At 36.6% G+C, this 14,470-nt stretch overlaps 1 protein-coding gene across 4 annotated transcripts in view; it reads left to right on the forward strand.

Moving 5' to 3' along the window:
• Nucleotides 1–14,470, forward strand: part of fyco1a (FYVE and coiled-coil domain autophagy adaptor 1a) — a 47,929-nt gene that overhangs the window by 15,112 nt on the left and 18,347 nt on the right. For 2 of the 4 annotated variants that reach the window (XM_073875534.1, XM_073875537.1), the window contains exons 1-9: nt 1,308–1,455; nt 3,146–3,248; nt 3,894–4,007; nt 5,614–5,739; nt 8,703–8,809; nt 9,991–10,134; nt 10,308–10,401; nt 10,540–13,029; nt 13,297–13,389. In XM_073875534.1, coding sequence (XP_073731635.1) covers nt 3,195–3,248; nt 3,894–4,007; nt 5,614–5,739; nt 8,703–8,809; nt 9,991–10,134; nt 10,308–10,401; nt 10,540–13,029; nt 13,297–13,389 — 3,222 coding nt within the window. In that variant the 5' untranslated portion in view covers nt 1,308–1,455; nt 3,146–3,194. Of the gene's footprint in view, nt 1–1,307; nt 1,456–3,145; nt 3,249–3,893; nt 4,008–5,613; nt 5,740–8,702; nt 8,810–9,990; nt 10,135–10,307; nt 10,402–10,539; nt 13,030–13,296; nt 13,390–14,470 lie in introns of those variants that run through there. The other 2 variants (XM_073875535.1, XM_073875536.1) reach the window with 2 other exon arrangements.

Genomic DNA, 14,470 nt, shown 5'->3' on the forward strand with positions numbered 1-14,470 from the left:
AAAAACAGAAAAAAATTGAGAAACCAATAAATAAAAAGACAAAAAAAGATGCACCGTTTAAGTGAATGGGAAGGACTGGCGTATGCACGCCAAAGTGGAGTTTGGCGTGTGTGTTGCGCGAGTTTTGCACTTCGTGCTATTTGTGCGCAACCTCAGGAGACTGGGTAGGATAAGCAGGTTGCTTTAAAGGGAATTTTTGGTGTGGAAAATTTAGTATATTTACTTTCTTTTCATAGTCCATTGGCACACATACACACACACAGTGAACAGGCTGCAGCAAAAATGTACTTGTTACTTCTCCACTTGAGGCCCTGGCCTAATGATAGTTTTGTTTCCCTCAAACATTATGCCACAATTCATATTTACAATGTAAAGTGTACTATTATCAATTTATTCATTCTCTAAATCTGCATATAATCTGTAGTGTTATGAGAGCGCTGGAGCCTATCCCAGCTTTTCTGACCACAGGTAGGACAGTCACACACATGCACATAGAAAGAAGACAAACATCACACAGAAAGGTCATCCATGTTTTACCAATTGCTATTCAAATTTTATACATATGTGACCCTGCCTGTAAAAAACAGCATTTTTTCTACATAAAATCACCGTACACAATATAAAAGTATAATTTTGATACCCTTAATATTGATTAAGATCATGTCATAGATTCAAATCATTAAGTAACAATGTGTAACATTTTTTGTAAAAAATAAAAAGGTTTGATGCTCCTAAACAAATCATTAGATTTAAGACTTTACGCCTGGATTTCACAGGGTCACCTAAATTAAATGGGGTATTCTGAATATAAATATAAAATATGTCTCCAACTACGTTCCACCCAGTATACTGACATACATTTTATTTATATAATAATATAAAAAGAAATAAATTTGTTTATTATTATGTAAACAGTACAATATCTAACCCAATTTATATAAAAGTCACGAAGTAGCCTACTTCCAGCTGTCACTGTAAGATTATCCGAAGGCTTCAGCATCCGAAGGTCGCATTTGCAGGCTGCATACGATGTCATCAAGACTGTCTTGTTTCAGAATATTAACAATAATAAAGTTGACTATTATTCTTAGTTAATCGTAAATTGTGTAATATGGCTATGCCTTGCGAATGTAATGCTCAGTTAACATTAACAAACCAGGCTTGATGACGTGTGCAGCCTGCATATGCGACCTCCGCATACTTCGAGTGTTCTCTCAACCAACTTGTGGGCGGGGCTACCTCACACAGTCCAATAAAAAACGACTTCGCCAGTTGTTCCGCCTTCTGTGGTTGGCAGCTGTGACTGTCAATCACCGGGTAAACTAGCACGGTTGTGCAACAATGTAAACCTCAAGTATCCTGGATATTTTTTTACAATTGCCAAGTTATGTTTTATTATCTTGAAGACATAAATAATCTTTCACAAACGTAAAGAGATAATAAATGCGTGTCGACGTAAGTTTTAAACGCTCTTTATTCAGAAAAAAAGATAATAGCGTGACATTCTCCCTGACAGATTGTTGATGTTTTGATGGCTGAACTTTTACGCGAGTTCAAGTTGTGTTTGTTATGTTTGTTACGTCTCGTTTGTCTCATCGTATGTGTGTTATTTTAAAGCGGTTTGTTTATTGTAATGCTTATACAGTAATTGGGTGTTATTATACAGTTACATGCTATTATGTCTCAGATGTATTGTATCTGTTACATCTCTGAGGACTTCTTGTTCTTTATGAGATGACTTTGTTATCTAGCTTTGTTTGGTATGAAAAGACATGCATCTGTATACATTGATGCCCAGAAACTGTGTACACTAGCAACACACAAAACTGAATCAAAACTTGAAATGTCATTGTATTAGATTATCAGCATGTGCCAAATCTAATAAGGTTACAGAGCACAGGCTAACTTACTAAATATATATATATTTAAAACGAAAGTAGTCAGACTATGTGTGGTCGCTATATATGTTGTGGTCTCTATATGGTGTTTATAGGTAATGTGTGCTTACTTTGCTAGTCAACTTTTTGTAGTCCAGGAAAAATTACTGTGTTTGTTTAAAGACGGGTAGTTGTCAATGTCTTGTGTTTTTATTTTTTGGTTTGTCATCTAATGTGGTGACATTCATCATTTTTTAGTATAGAATTGTCTGCTGGTAGGTTTTGATTTTCACCAAATGATTATGTATACCAGCTGTATACCAGATTAGAGAAGTGGGTTGCTTGCAACTACCATATTTCATGCTGTTTATAGCTTTTACTGGGTATTATTTCAAAAGTTCTTGAATATTGAGAATATTGTTTTACTTACAACATCAAGCCCATATGGCTAAACTAGCTTTGTATATTTTCTGAAGAAAACCACCACCCTGTTTCTTAGGGATGCACCGATATGGAAATTTTGGCCGATACCGATAACCGATAACTCTTTATATTTGGGGGCCAATAACCGATATATATATATATATATATATATATGGAAATTTTGGCCGATACCGATAACCGATAACTGTTTATATTTGGGGGCCGAAAACCGTTATATATATAGGCCGATAAATATTCATATTATTTTCACAATGAAAAACTCCCAGACCGCAGACATCTTGTCTTTGCACTAGACTAGCATACTCTTCTTAAGCCCGCAACACGTGTCATCTTTGTGCTACGTCACAGAAAGCACCAATCAAAACTCCACATGGCATGCAATGAGCAAGTGAAGTGGTTAAACAAACCAAAATAATCCATCATTTATCGGCTTTCATTTATCGGTTTAATTATGCTATCAGACCGATAACCGATAATATTAAAAATAAGCAGTTATTATCATTATCGGCCGATATATCGTGCCTCCCTACTGTTTCTGAAGGTGGTTCCCAGGACCTTAATAAGCATTAAAAAGGACACAAGTCAAAGGTTCCTAAAATAAATATTTCTTGTTACCTTTCTGTAGAAACGTTTTGGTTCAATAAGAACCTTAAACATACTTTATGAAACAACCTGACAGAATATTTGTGATACCCTTTTTAAAGGTATTTAATGTTGTGATTGATATAATGCTTCATTACAATAATAAAACAATGTGGTGTTTTGCATATCAGCAATTGTTTTTTTCTGTTGCCCATCATTGTTTATGATTTTTTTTCTTTCAGCAGACCCCAGATGATCTCTTGATCTGGTTGGCAGAAAGCAAGTCACAGTATGGCCGCTGGTTCTGCAGTCGGGGAGGGTCAGCTTCAACGCATTATCAGAGAACTGCACGGTACTGTGTTTATGTGAGAGAGTCTGTGGATGTGTATTTGCCAACATGGAGGAAATAGAAAAAGACAGAGCAGGTGTATTCAGGTTCAAACGAGAATAAATAGTACTGCGATTACTATTACGAGCTTAGAGTTTTTCCCCATGTGTGACGTTTCAGTTTCAGAAGTACATGAAATCGACTTGAGTAAAAGAAATCGGAACAGAAATCTGAAATTAAAATAGTGCTTACCAGAGTACAAAAGTTTTAAACTGAGATTGGGAGAGATGCATGCCTTAATCCTTTAATAAAATTTATAGAAGCGGTTTCCTGGATAGGGATTAGACTAGTCATAGACTAAAATAAATGTAAGAGCTTTCCAAACTGAAAACAACTTGCACTGACTTATCCTAAAATACATCAGTTCCCTTTGTTTTGCCTCAAAATGCACACAAGTAATGTTTTAGTAAGGCATTATTTGTTAAAACTAGTTATATTTCCTAATTAAACTAAGGCCTAGTCCTGGTTTAAGATAATCCCTGTTCGGGAAACCGCCCCATAGACTATGAAATCTGTTCGGACAGAAGTTAAAGATGGTTGCATGTTAAATTGCATCAGAATATAGAAATCTGTGTATTTTGATAGTTTGTCTTTTTATTTCCCTGCACGATGCTATATCAGAGATAGCAAAAGAGTTCAAGGAGAATGGAGAACCGATTACAGATGACAGCTCCAACCTGCACAAATTCTCCTATAAACTGGAGTACCTGCTTCAGGTTAGAAATACAAACAAAGTTTAAGACATACCTACTTAAAGCAACACCAAACAGTTTTTTTTACCTTAAAATAACGTTTCCAAAAAAGTTTCAGTCGTTCATCCACTCGGCACTTTCACATTAGCTTGCAGCCCTCTATCGGCCAAAACCGCACTAAAGAAGTTTCCAACCGTCGGGTCGCGGTCCTGTAGTTCGAGTGAAAACTATAAAAACTTGCTTTACGGCAGACCTACAATCCAATCAGAGCCAGCTATGCTGCAGTATTTACGACAGTGGTAATGGACAATTACGCTTCTAACCTGTAGGGGGAGCAAAGAGCAAAAACTCTTTAGTGTTGCTTTAATCTCCACATTTAAGAATAGAGGTAATCAATATGTAAGTGATAATGTATAGGCAGTACGTTGTTATCACAGAAATAAGCCTGACAGTGTGATCAGTGAAGCAGAGGGTCTTGTATCACACTGAAGGGGCTTATTTCGCGATAACAACCTTCTGCATGTACATTATACTGCTTATTACACGGCAAATGTCACAAACACAGTATTTGGTTTAGTAATTTGTAAATATAATGCAGGATATGTTATTAAAAGACATATTTATATTTAATTAAGTGTAAAATTAAACTGTACCTGTCAATATAATTTGCAGCATCCAGGTTGCCTTGTGTTTGAGCTGTAGTTATCTGAAAAGAATTGCGACTGGCCAATCAGAATCTAGCATTTTAGAGAGCCATGTAATAATATGAAATAACAAAAACTTTGCATATATGTGACTATATGTTGCATATAGTCCTCAAAGTATCCATCATGAGGTGCGACCTGGGATGCTTTTTCATGTACTATATACAGGAGACTTACAGTATCAGAAGTGTTTACACTACTCTTTGATCTAACTCATCCATATGAATGATAAAAGTGTTTTTGTTTTGTAAAATTTATAAACACAAGGCCAGTTCCCTGCAAATGTCAACCTTATCATGAAAAGTAAAGTTTTTCCCCATACTGATATCTCAGATATCAATATTTGGTGGTTTAAATACCCATTTCTAAAGCATTTTTTTTATTTTCAATAGTTTAGTAAGTGCAAATTTCAGAATTGTCACGTCCCCAACGGAGAAATGCTGTTTTCTTCCTCATAAATGCGGATACAAATTAAATTAAAACATATAAAATGTTTTTTGAAGAGACATCCCTTCCCCATTTGTTGGGTATTGTTTCTGGTTTCCGCATTTTAATACAAGAAATTACTTTAACCTAAAAACTTTTTTGTCACATCCATAACGCATGCATGTTTTTTTTCATCTAAAATAGAAAGCATGAACATAGACTGGTATTTTTTGATGTCTGGACTCTTATCATCAGGGGTTTAGGCAAATATAAACAGATGATTCAATATATTGGTAAAAATGCATTCTCTAAGAATTTATATTTTAAGTTTTGGCTGCAAATGTCACATCTATAACGCTGGAATTGCTTATAAGCCTGCAGAGCAAAAGCTCATTTAAGTACATGAGAAGCATTTATTGTCATGTGGATCATTTTTTTTGCATCTTTTCATATGATTGTTCTCAAGTTTATTTCAAGTGTTGTCTTATTGTCTTGTCCAGTTCGACCAGAAGGAGAAAACAACATTTCTGGGTTCCAGAAAGGACTACTGGGATTATTTCAGTGATTGTCTGGCCAAAATCAAAGGAGCAAATGATGGAATCCGTTTTGTCAAATCTATTTCAGAGGTAATTCTGATTCATTTCACACATAGTAGTTGTGGGTTGTTTGTGTTAGTAGAGAACAAATGCCTGCACATACACGCACCTAGACACAAACCTTTTGTCTAAACCTTCCTATCTGCTGGTTACAGTTCCGTTTTTCCCGAAATACAGAAGATTACAGGGGTGTGATTGATCAAGTTCTTCATTGTTTAGATACCATAACAGATAATGTGATTCAAATAGCGTGTATAGTTAAAAATGCCACTTCCATGTGATGGGTTGGTTTATATTGTTATGAGTGACGTTGATATGTATTGTCTTGACACTTAGTAATGCCACAGAGATAACCAGCTTCCTCCAGCTGATTGGTGTCCGGTTTCGGTGGTAAAATGTTACATTTTGGGACTTTGCTTCTATTGATGTAACAGTAAATTAACTCTGGACATTATGCAACTTTTTCTGTGTAGCTGGTTATAAAAATTATTTATATTTAAATTTTGAATTATGTAACACTGGCTGCAATATATTTTTAATAATTTGATATATAGAATTTGCAAAAAAGCATTTGCAGGTTATCTATAATAGAATATACTTTTGTAGACCTTTTATACATACAGTTGAGCTCGTAAGTTTACATACCCCTTGCAAAATCTGTAAAAATGTTAGGTTTTATCAAAAAATGAGAGATCACTAATTTCAATTTGTTTTTGTAGTGTAGTGCTGTTCTTAAAGGGATACTTCACCGATTTAGCATTCAGCTTTGTATCTGTAGAAACCCGGCAGTATTACTGAATGACCATGTTTCCCTCCATCATTTCCCCCTGAGAGGAGAGATATCTGCATTTTGGTTCTGCAAAAAAGTCCTCCGATGATGCAAAAATCGTCATATTACATCATCGGAGGACTTTTTTGCAGAACCAAAATGCAGATATCTCTCCTCTCAGGGGGAAATGAGGGAGGGAAACATGGTCATTCAGTAATACTGCCGGGTTTCTACAGATACAAAGCTGAATGCTAAATCGGTGAAGTATCCCTTTAATAAGCTATTTCACATAAAAGGATGCTTTTGCATATAAGTTACAACACAGAATATTAACGGCATTTATTAAAATAAAAAACCCAGTTCAAAAGTTTACATACCCTTGGGTCTTAATACTGTGTGATCAGCAACTATTTTTATGTATTGTGATTGTTGTTTATGAGTCTCTTTTTTGATCTGAGATTAAACGGCCCACTGATCTTCAGAAAAATCTTGCAGGTCGTGCAAATTTTTCTGCACCTTCTGCATGTTTGGCCTCTTTGAAACATTAACCATGACGTTGAGATTATTCGAGAACAATTGAGAGACTTATACAAACCTCTTACAAAAGATACAAACATTTCCTGATGCTTAAGAAACCAACACAATACATTACGAGCCATGGGTATGTAAACTTTTGACCATTTTTTTCATACTGTACAGTTTTCCCCAAAATACACCATAAAATGTTTGAGCATTTTTGCATTTATTAACAAAATATAAACAAGTGGCATTTATTTTCCGAAAGAAAGATTATTTATCACAAGTGCACGTTTCAGGCAGACGAAAAATTTACCAAATAAGCCTTTGTTGTCAAATGTCTATTTGACATATGTCTATAGTAAATGTGATAAACTACAACTCTGGTTAATCTTCTAGGACACCTGTGTGTATATTGACTTCATACATCCACCAAAAATCACCAGCTGATCAAATATAATGGCTCAGATAAGCAAAGTTAGTTAGAAAAGGTTTAGCATCATTTATTCGCAGAAGCCACTTGGTTATCAAATATTAAATTGCTTATGCTTTTCATTTGGATAAAAGCATCAGCTAAGTAGCTAATTGTGAATTTAATGCAACAGGGTGATTCTCACGAAATCCAGACCTAAAAGGTTATCATTATAAAAAATTATCATTACCACAACACTACAAAACATTAAATGCGTATATTTAATGTAATATCGTGTTGCAGTAATAATAATGTCATAGTACCTAAACAACTTTTAGTTCTCATTACCGAAACGTGAGTTTGTAAATTTTACAAACTCATGTTTCGGTAATGAAAACTAAAAAGTTGTTTAGGTACTATGACAACAAAATTTCAAATGTAATATCATGTTGTGGTAATGATAATGTCATAGTACCAAAACAACTTTTAGTTCTCATTATTGAAACATAAGTTTGTAAATTTTACAAACTCATGTTTCGGTAATGAAAACTAAAAAGTTGTTTAGGTACTATGACAACAAATTTTCAAATGTAATATAATGTTGCGGTAATGATAATGTCATAGTACCTAAACAACTTTTAGTTCTCAATTTAGTTCTCAAATTTTACAAACTCATGTTTCGGTAATGAGAACTTAAAAGTTGTTTAGGTACTATGACAAACAAAATTTCAACTTTTATCTGGAGAGAAAAATAAAAACTGCTTACCTGGTAGCCATCTTGAGTGTCACAGTCAATTATGTCCCTTCCAACTATTTTTTATTTGAAAATGTTAGTTCCTTGAGGGCTTAAACAATGATTGAAAATTGTTGCAGAGGATGAGAAAAATTTTCTTGGACACATTTATATTCCTTATTTTTGTCTCTACATTTACTAATGATCACCAAATACCACATGTTTCTTTACTGTAAATGCTTATAGTATAACATGCACTGTAGCTTTTTATTTTTTAATTATAAATATTTCCATGTCAAAGAACCCAAATCCAGTCATGAAGACGTTGCGGTAATGAAAATCTTCCGCTTAAATGTGGAAAAAACAACAAAATTTGTTTGTATGATGTCATTTGAAATCATGTGCAAAATAGTACATGAAGAGATGTTTGTAACTGTATGCTTCTTATTTTGATAGCATTTAGTTTTAAGTGAAGCTGTAATTTCTGAGACATGCTTGATATACATTTAAGTGTTGAGTGATGGAAAAAGCTCTGCTGATCTTTGCCTCTTCCTCACTTTCAGCTGAAGACATCTCTGGGTAAAGGCCGAGCATTTATCCGTTACTCACTGGTACACCAGCGACTGGCTGACACATTTCAACAGTGCCTTATGAACCAAAGAGTCACCAGGTAACACCTCTTATCACCTCATCAATCTTTATATATATGGATTTACAGTACAGACAATGTAAAGGTTTCCATGGGTTCGAATGCAATGCTCAATCAACTGAGCTATAGGCATTGCATTAGCAGTACAAATGCATTATCAGAAAAACACACACACTTAAAAAAAGTGTATTATAAAACCCATGGCACAAAAGTTTATGGGTTTGATCCCAGGGAACACACGCTTTGGATTAAAGTGTCTGCCAAATGTGAATGTAATAAATGTGAATCTAAAGTTTTAGGAATATTTATGGATATGAAAGTAAACAAAATAATTTTTATTTTAATAGTTTGGTGAGACACTTTTGCTATTGAGCTGTTGGGTTTTGTGTTTTAAGGTGATATAAAACATTTTTTTAAATTTCTTTAGCAAGATTTTTGTGTATTGTATGCTTTCCAAACACATTAAAAGGGTCATTTAGAAAATGCTGCAGGTTTAATCACTCTGATATGACCTTGTTTAAAATTAAGACAGTTAATTGAAAATTAAATAAACTAAAGCATCAATATTAGTATTTGCAACATTTCTATTCAATCAGTTATAAAATGTACACCCAAAATAAGTCGTACTTTTTATAATAGGTTCAAAAACAAATCTGAATTCACTTTTCAAACCAAAAAAGGCAAAAACTACTGTTTCCTCTTAACCCAGTTGCGGTATTGAAACAATACAAAGGTCGCTACCCACAATGAGTTTTACTTCTTTATAAAGCTTCCCTGTTTAAACATCAATACATTTATTCAAAGAACATTTGATTTGTTTATAAATTCATATGTGATATTTGATTTGTGTTTCCTCATTTCAATCCCTATTAATACTTTAAGAAAACAATACTGTTTTTGTGATGAAACGAAGGCCAGTTTGAAAGCCTTTTTATGAAGTTTTTATTTTTGTTTATCCCTTTTAAATGCATTTTTATCTAACAAATCCCTATATACTGTTTGTGTTTATATAGGTGAGTAAAGAAATAAAGTTTTTTACAGATCACAATCCTGTTTTTATCATGTTTTCATAATAAATTTCATAATAGATTTTGTCATCAGTTGGGGTGGTACTTTTATTAATGCAGATATGATATGCATTTGTGCCAGTAGAGATAACAAAGTTACCAGATTAAAATTATTTTTCTGGTGTTTTTCTGTAGTGACTGGTATAATTCCCGGAGTCCATTACTAAAATCCCATCTCAGTGTGGACATCATTACTTATCTCTATGAGTTAAATGACGTTCAGTTTGATTTGGCATCCAGAGGTCATGATCTCGACTCAGCATGGCCCACTTTTGCAAGGTAAGACAGCACTGGCTTCAGAAAGATGTAAGCAGTGCACGCACTAAAACACACGTGATCCTGCTATTATTTGTGATCAAATCACTTTGACAGAGCATGTTATTATAAACATTATTTGTATGCATGTGTTTTTGTCATAATAAACAGATTGTATTTTCTAAATTGTACCACAGGAGGACGTTGGGTATGACTAGCTCGCCCAGTCACATGTGGAAACCACCAAGTCGTAGTTCGAGTATTAACAGTTTGGCTAGCAGCTACTCGCAGGTACTTCAGCGGGTCCAGCATGCAATATATATAAATAAGATGATGTGCAACAATGGCATTTTGAATTGCACTGCTAGATCAGATAGCAGTGTTTGTCTCAAGTGTAAATCTCTATCATTCTCTTTCCCAAAATTTTAGCAGACCCACGAGTTTCCTGGAAGTCCAGACTTTGGACATGGACTTCTATCTGATTTGTCTATGCAAAGCTCCAGCATACTAAATGAATCTTCAATCAGTGCTGAAGATGAACTTCGTCTGGAGCTGGACCAGTCCGAACTGAAGCAAAGAGAGCTGCTTGACCGGGTGCAGGAGTTAGGTGGAGAATCGGCTGAACTCCGCGGGGTCGTGGTGGAACTCCAAAGACAGCTGGACGTTTCTCTGGATGCCCAAGCCAACCATCAGGAACTTCAGAAGAACTTGCATGTGCTTGCTGAGAGAGAACGAACCTTGTCCCATGAGCTGGAGGTCTTAAGGGGACGGGAGAGCATCAGAGAGGCTTCCCATAAGGACCTCCAAGACATGCTGGCAGTAGCGGAGAGGAAAAATGAAGAACTGATGGCTAAGCTAGATGGAGTACTGAATGAGAAAGGACAGAGAGCATCCAGCGACTTCAACTCTGCCCAGAAGATTCACCAACTGTTAAATGAATTGAAGGAGGCCGAAAATGTAAGAATGGAAGCTATAGCGGAGGGAGAAGAAAGACGTAGGCAAGCAGAACGGCTTGCTGAGGAGGTCAGAATGAAAGATGGAGCACTCAAAGAAGCAGAAGCCAAATTATTCACTTTGACAGAGCAAGGTGAAAAACTGCAGACCAAGACAGAAGAGCACTGTAATGTCATTGAAAGACTTCAGGGGGAGCTTGCAGAGCGAGAAAAAGAAACCAGCAACCTGCAGAAGCAACTGCAAGATGCTTTGGAAAAATTGGAAAAGCAGACGAGGAAGGATAGGAAACAAATGCAAGAGGATAAAGAAGAGCTTGAGAAAAAGATGAGAATTGTAAAAGAAAGTCTAGAAGGTCAGGTACAAACCTTGCAGACTCAGCTAAAGAATAAAGAAGATGAACTGCTCTCCAGTACCAAGAAATTCCAGTTACTGGAGAAAGAATCAGATAAGCTTATGAGCAAGAATCAAAATCTAGATGAGATGATAAAAGAAATGGATACTAACATCAAAGACCAGGCCAAGAAGACTGATGAATACCAAAATAAATGCACTGAGCTTATGGAGCAAAACAGCAAGCTCCTACAGACGGTGCAAAGGAATGAGGAGACCACAAAGGAATTGTCTGAAAGCAAATCTATGATTGAAAATGAGTTGGCTGGATTGAGAGCCTCAGAGAAGCAGTTGCGAGCACAGATCGATGATGCTAAAGTCACTGTGGATGAACGAGAGCAACGGATGAGAGATGAGAACAAGAGTTTGGATGAAAATCTGCAAAAGGCCAACATGCAACTGAAGGAATCGGAGAGTTCCATCCGCACGCTACAGCAGAATAACAAGGACCTCATGGAGGTTCAGGTGAGTCTTAAAAGGTCTCTCGCAGCCATGCAGGAGGAGATACGTAACATCAACAGCCAGATTTCTGAACTTGAGAAGAGTCTCGGTACTGCGAGATGCAATGAGGAAAACCTGACTGTGCAACTTAAAGAGAGGGATTCCCAGCTTGAAGACACGGAGAAGCTTTGTGAGGAGCTCCAAGTAAGGGTAAAAGAACTTGAAGAACGGGAAAGGGAATTGGAAAAGGGGAAGACTGAGGCAGAAAGAGCTTTTGTTAAACAAACAGAGATGATCGAGCATCTGGAGACTCAGAGGACAATTGCAGAGAAGGCTCAACTTGAGCAAAGCGCATGTCAGGCTAAGGAAACCCAAGATATGACTTCAAAGGTAAAACTTCTTGAGGATCAGCTCGGACTGAGTGCAAAAGAAGTAACCAGGCTTCGGGAGGAGTTGGTTGGTCTTAGGGCTAAACTTCACAGTTCTGTGCAGGAGAAAGATAAAACGCAAGCAAGACTGGAAGTCACCGAAGCTTCCTGTGCAGAACTTCATACCTTGACTGAGCAACTGAAGAAGCAGGCTGAAGAGCAGAACCGAAAGCATGTGAACGAACTTTTGCAAGCTAGCGAACGAATAGAAGCTGTTACATCGCAACTGAGCCAGGAGACATCTTTACATTCTCAGTTAACTGCTCAACTCTCCTCCGCCCAGGAGGAGCTGGTAGACCTGAAGGCACAGAATGACAGATTAGTCCTGGAAAATGGAGAGACCAGAGAAAGTCTCCATAGGGTCAACACTGAAATGGCCGAATTGGGGATGACAATTTGCCGGCTGACTGCCGAGCGGGAGGAAGCTCGGGAACGCTGGGTTGCCGAAGCTGCTCGGATCCAGGAACTGCAAGAGCAGGGTGAGAAGGAAACAGACCGACTTAATGCCAGTCTGGTGGCTCTTCATCAGGACAACACTAGTCTTCAAGAGGAGCTCCAGCAGACGGAGAAACTTGCAGGAACTGTGTTGGAGATAAAGCAGTTGCTGGATAAAACCGAGGGCGAACGGGATGCTGCACGAGAGGAGATTGCCACGATTAAATTTCAGATGAGCACAGAGAGCATGGCCTTCAAGAACCAAATAAAGGTAATAGAGATATTTAGCATGTAAAATTATACATTGGTTTTAAAATAAATTAAACAAAGCTTTGATCAGGATGAATCTGGATTGCTTGAAGGGATTTTTTGTTGTCCTTTAGCTCAGTTGATTGAGAATTTTATTAGCAATGCAAATGTTGTTAGATTTCCAGGGAACACTTATACTGACAAAATGCATATCTTGAATACCCTGGGGGTCGCTTTTAATAAGGTCATCTTTTAATTACATAAATATAAATGAATGTTTTTTATCTAGCACCTGAAAGAAGAGCTTGAGGGTTTGAAAACTCAGCTAAACATGGAGATGAAGAAGACATCGGAGCTGGAGGCCAAATTATCAGAATTAGAGGTCTGTAAATGTTTTAATGCTACGAGACATTTCAATGTCACATTTTGGCTCATGCTGTGCCATGTGAAACTGTGAATGAGGATTGAATAAGATATCATCAATTTTCCCTTTAATTGTCAATTATATCTACATAATCATCTTTGCATACCACTACCTTAATCAGTCTTATTCATCTCTTTCGGCTAATAACACCGATTTTATAAGGCACTGAATATGTGATCTATTGCTGCTCATTTTGTTGTCGCTCATTTAAGATTCACTTTAAAAGAACTGGAGGAGATTGAGGTTAATTGCCAGACAGTGATGAATAATTTCCCTCTCATTATGTCTATAGTTAGAAACAGTGAACGTTATTTCCTGCAGATATTTGTCAATCAGACACAACTGTCATTGACCTAAATGCTCTTCTTACAAAAAGTTACAAAACATTAAAGGTTGCGTTCTTCCTGTGTTTTTGAAGCTTTGATTGTGTTTACAGTGCGCAGGATAACGTGTTCATGTTTTCACACAATGTACTTATCTCTATACCACTGTCTTCACTGTCCTAAAAACGGGCTGATGTCTTCCTTGTTCTATGAACTCCCTCCTTCAGAAATTCCAGGGTTCCAACAGGTCCTTGAAATCCTTGAAAGTTTGTGAATCTGGGGGGAACAATTCAAGTCCCTGGGAAGTTTTTGAAAATATATTTACATAAATACAGGTCATTGAAAGTTCTTGAATCTATTTTATGCAAGAAGTTTTCTTTTTGCATAGTTGTGTTTGACACAATGCTATTTATACATTCCTGGGCAAAAAATGGGCCGAGCCCTTAACAGAAAAAAATTAGCTTTCAAGGAGCACGTCGACTTTTTGGGACTTTAGCTTATTCACCGCATCCCCCAGAGTTGGATAGGTCCATACATATCTTTTTTTATCTCCGTGCGTGCCGTGGCTCTGTCTGAAGCACCCACCGCTAGCCTAACTTAGCACAAAGACTGGAAGTCAATGGCTCCAGCTAGCATACTGCTCCCAATAAGTGACAAAATAATGCCACATTTTTTTCTATTTATATGTTGTGATTTGTATGGTCACAGCGTGAACA

The sequence above is a fragment of the Misgurnus anguillicaudatus genome, chromosome 13, assembly GCF_027580225.2.
Source record: "Misgurnus anguillicaudatus chromosome 13, ASM2758022v2, whole genome shotgun sequence".
Taxonomy (NCBI): Eukaryota; Metazoa; Chordata; class Actinopteri; order Cypriniformes; family Cobitidae; genus Misgurnus; species Misgurnus anguillicaudatus.